A 4,177-nucleotide genomic window follows, 5' to 3' on the forward strand; every position below is an offset into this window, starting at 1 on the left:
AGTGGAGGCTTCAGGCCAGCCACTGGTCGTACATAGTGCCTCAATACTGATGGAGGTTAGTGCTGGCAGCGCGTATTGTCAGTGGTGGAACATCAGGGAGCGAGGAGTGAGTTGCGTGCTCGCGGAGCGCGATGGGCCACACCATCTCTTGAGGCCACGCGGCTGCCATGGTGTCCGGGACGCACTGGGCGATGCGCCTGGCTCACAGCAAGTCAAGTAGGCTAATGAGAAGGTATATGCGTACGTTTGAGCGACTGAATTCCAAAAAATTGGGTTCTCGCTGTTGTCGTGTTTTTTCGAATCTCCGCCTTGCGTTCACGCTATCTTTTTGGTTTTAAGCTGGCTGAATCAGCCATGCATGGTCACTCTGAGATTGTATGTGGGTACCAAGCCAACTTCTGCCTGAGAATGGAATGTGAACAATTTCCACTTTGCTCCTATCTCGGGGAGGCTTGGAAATTCTACGACTGTGTAGACTGTTGTGCGTAAATGCTTGGCAAAATGCTGACACCCTAAGATTAGCTTAGACAAGCCGTATTTCTGGCTGATGTGAGTTTTACTGGTCGACGCGCTTGCGACCACAGGGATCAAGCAGAATTACAGATTTTAGGGCTGAACGGCGGCAAGGATCAAACGAGCCAGTGCCAGATCCCACGCGCACTAGTTCTCGAAGTGGAATCGGCTACTGAACGCACTAAAACCTGCGTTTTTGCTTGATCCCTGATGATGATTCCAATGATGAAAATGTATCTACAGTCGGTTTGCCCCGAGCGTGGAAGTATGCAGATGACAGGCTCGGCTACTGCGTTGAAGCTAAAAACTATGCCCAATTTGCCCGTATGTGGCTTGCAGGATCCCCAGGGTGCCGGACAGAAGGTTGACTCATACCAGACTCGACAAATCATGTTCAAGAGGCAGTCTAGGAGATGGAGAAGACTCAAGTAACCGGCCGATAGATAGCCTCGTATCTAGATACCCTGGCATCTGCAGTAATGCGGCACGAGTGGTAATACATTGGTCTGGACCTAACGGGCCCTGACCCGAGTATGACGTCCGAGGAGTAGAGGTTGTGAAAGCGAACGATTTGTCCCAGACAGTATGGACATGTGGTGATAGTAAGGCATTCGAGGGATCTCTGAGCAGTTTTTGATCCTGTGTATTGCGAATGCTCAGAAGTATGGCAAACATTACGTCCCTTACCGTCCGCTCCATCCTGCACTGATCCTGGAGTCCGTGGGGGCGAATTGTCCGCACGGCAATGGGACCCGCACGAAATAATTGACCCTGCGGGCCTGTCGCCCGCACTCGCAAAAGTCCCGTACAGACCCATGACATAATCAACCTTGACAATAATGGAGCCCGCGCGGGCGATTGGGGAGAGCGGGCTCGCTGATCCTCGGCGCCCTACGACCCATCGCTTTCCCAAGTCTGGGTCTCGCTTCCCGGAAAGGCCCACTTCTACCCGCCGTCGCCCCACTACACAAGGAACGCCTACCGGCCAACGGTTACGGGACATCTACAGCCCGCATACCACCGATGGCCGTACGGGCTCTTCGGGGCGCTAACAAAGTGACTTATAACCGCCTAAGCCTTCTCGCCAGAGGTAGATTGCTAGCTACCGTCCTAGCAATCTCGAGAGGATCAAAAGGCCAGTTAGATGAGGACTCAGGGTAGTCCAGGTTCCCCATCATCTATATCCCATCCCATGAAAGTGCTCAGGTTCGACAAAATCTTATCGGCCACAATCTTTTCCGCATCTACCGACGCGCCGTAACAACAGTCAAGACAGTCTTGGTCATCGGAATGACTTAGTATCACTAGATTGACGAATGTAACACGAATCTGATTGCATCATCCACATGGCAGAAACTTCCAACGAGGTGTGGTCCCGAGTCAGAGCCTCCCCCGTCAGCCACCACGCAAGTCACCGCTGGAGAACTATACCCTTCACAGGAGGAGATGCACTCGCATCGTGCCGACAGGACACTATTCGTTGAGACGCCGGGACTCCTCTCCTCTCCACGTATCACAGCCTCCACTCGATGTCAAGTGGGCTGGTCATATCGTATCGGATACCATCTGTGTCACGAGGGATCCAGATGATTCGACAGTTTCCTAGCTGCAACACGTGCTAAGGAAAGCGCTTGAGGTATATAAACTGCAGCCAGTCCCTCCTGCTGTCGTCTCTCCCTTCCTCTTCTTTCCTCTCACACAGTTCATCGATTCGTCATCACGTGTCCCTCTTCACAGAATGAACATGCAGTACGTCCAGGACACACTCGCCCCCCAAACTGCAGCATCAAGATCATTGCCGATGGGTGCGTCGATCTGGTTGCTGTTGAAAGTTGCGAGTTTCCATCCCAGAGCCAGCTCGAACCAACCCCCCCCCCCCTTGTCGGACGACCTCGGTGATTGTAATAAAAGTCTCTTTGACAATCACTCCGGTCTTGGTTCCTCCCAAGTCACGGCCGACGACATTCCAGCTAGCCTCCTGGAGTTCAACGATCTGGTCTTCGGCGATCAAGCGAGCTTCGAGGCAGACCCCGGGATTCCGACGCAGGGCTTGACGAACTCCCTTCGGTTCTTGAGTTCAGCACCGCTGGCAAAGGGACTAGGCAAGGGTCGGCGGCTCCGCCAAAGCAGGAGCACGTGTCTTCGTATCATAACGATCTTATGTGTCCCACCTCTGGAGAGGTCGATCTACAGCATGTCCAGACTGATCACGGGGCTAGTACCACATCGAGCCTACTCTGCAACAATCGAACTGAACCGAACGATGTCCCCATGACTGGGCAGAGCGACCACGTAAACTGTTTAATGATCAAAGCCCCTATGCGTCCGACCAGCCAATTGCGTCCCGCCCCGAAGGCGTCTCGCAAGAGAACGAAGAGGAGCAGCCGATCCAAGGAACTCTACTGCAAGCTATGTGGATCCTCCTTCTTTGCAACACGTACAATCTACAAGATTCACCTTCGCAGCGCGGAACACACAGAAAGGATCAGCGAGCTTGGTCTGGCAGCCACCGAAGACCATGGCCATTTATCGGTGAAGCAGATTCCAAATACCACGGAGCACTCTCAAGAGGAAGTGCGATATGCAAGCCCGTCTATGCATCTGAGCGACATTTTGAGCCCTGGATGCGATTTGCGCCTTCATGAATGCCGCATACACATATTGGGATTCATGACCGTCGACTGGGATCAGACTACCAACCAATGGACCGGAAAAGCGGCAGATAACCGGCCGTATCTCGAGAGCAAGGCTTATAACGAGCGGGGTGGCACGGGAGAAGACCTTCGCGAATATGGTGTCGATCCGGCACTTGCTAAAGAGCAGGTGAAGGTCCTTTTTGAGCCTGGCTGTGAGGACACGGATGCCTTTGTACAAACGCTGGTACTGGAGACGGATTGCGGGCTGGTGAGCTTTGTATACTGTGATGATTCGAATACTTGGAGCCTCTCCCGGAATGTTTGCAAGCTTAAGGTTTCCTGGCAAGAAGTTGCACAGGTCATGTTTATGGCAGTTTCATGATTTCGATGTTAGTGTTGTATTACATTGTCAGTGTCAGTAATTTGGATTATAAGTTCGTTTTCTAAGCCTCTCCCGACGACTTTTACTGAGTGCATGTCAAATTCGTTACAGGAAGCTCAATGTATGAGCGCCGGCTGGGGGCAATGGCATGGATGAGTTCGTGGAGGGCTCTTCCTAGCATCGGACCACAACCTGGTCCATTTTAGATGCTGTATGGTTGAAGACCCCTGGAGAGTGATCAGAATGGTACCTCGGTTTTCCTAAGGCTACTCTTTCGGAAAAAATGTAGAGACGATCTCGTTACATCGCCGACATGCATTGTGCTCATGCACATGCCTCTAAACTTACTTGGAATTCTGTAAGTGACCAACCTTCGTCACGTCGCAGCCTCCACGGTCGTGCCTGTGCATTGCGGCACAGCTCCGGTTCCCGCTACCCGGTAGTTCATTGTCAGTTTCCTGGCACTTCTAGATCTGGATTGCGAGATCGTGACCCATACATAACGCAACGGAGGAGCTGCATAAGACTGCTCTTCAGATGCCAACACATCGATCCACCTGCAACAATGGCACACAGCACAGAAGTGGCAAGAACTCAACGGCGCGCCCTCAACGAAAATTTCCGAAAGGCAAGCTAACCAAAACAG

At 52.3% G+C, this 4,177-nt stretch overlaps 1 protein-coding gene across 1 annotated transcript; it reads left to right on the plus strand.

Moving 5' to 3' along the window:
- Positions 1–2,251: 2,251 nt before the first annotated feature.
- EJ05DRAFT_490915 (uncharacterized protein) lies at positions 2,252–3,531 on the plus strand (the record flags this gene model as incomplete). The annotated part of the gene is made up of 2 exons (XM_033745931.1): positions 2,252–2,694; positions 2,733–3,531. 2 exons carry the CDS (start codon positions 2,252–2,254, stop codon positions 3,529–3,531), a joined length of 1,242 nt encoding a protein of 413 aa, XP_033594864.1.
- Positions 3,532–4,177: the final 646 nt, after the last annotated feature.

This window comes from Pseudovirgaria hyperparasitica (genome assembly GCF_010093815.1).
Source record: "Pseudovirgaria hyperparasitica strain CBS 121739 unplaced genomic scaffold EJ05scaffold_78, whole genome shotgun sequence".
Classification (NCBI taxonomy): domain Eukaryota; kingdom Fungi; phylum Ascomycota; class Dothideomycetes; order Acrospermales; family Acrospermaceae; genus Pseudovirgaria; species Pseudovirgaria hyperparasitica.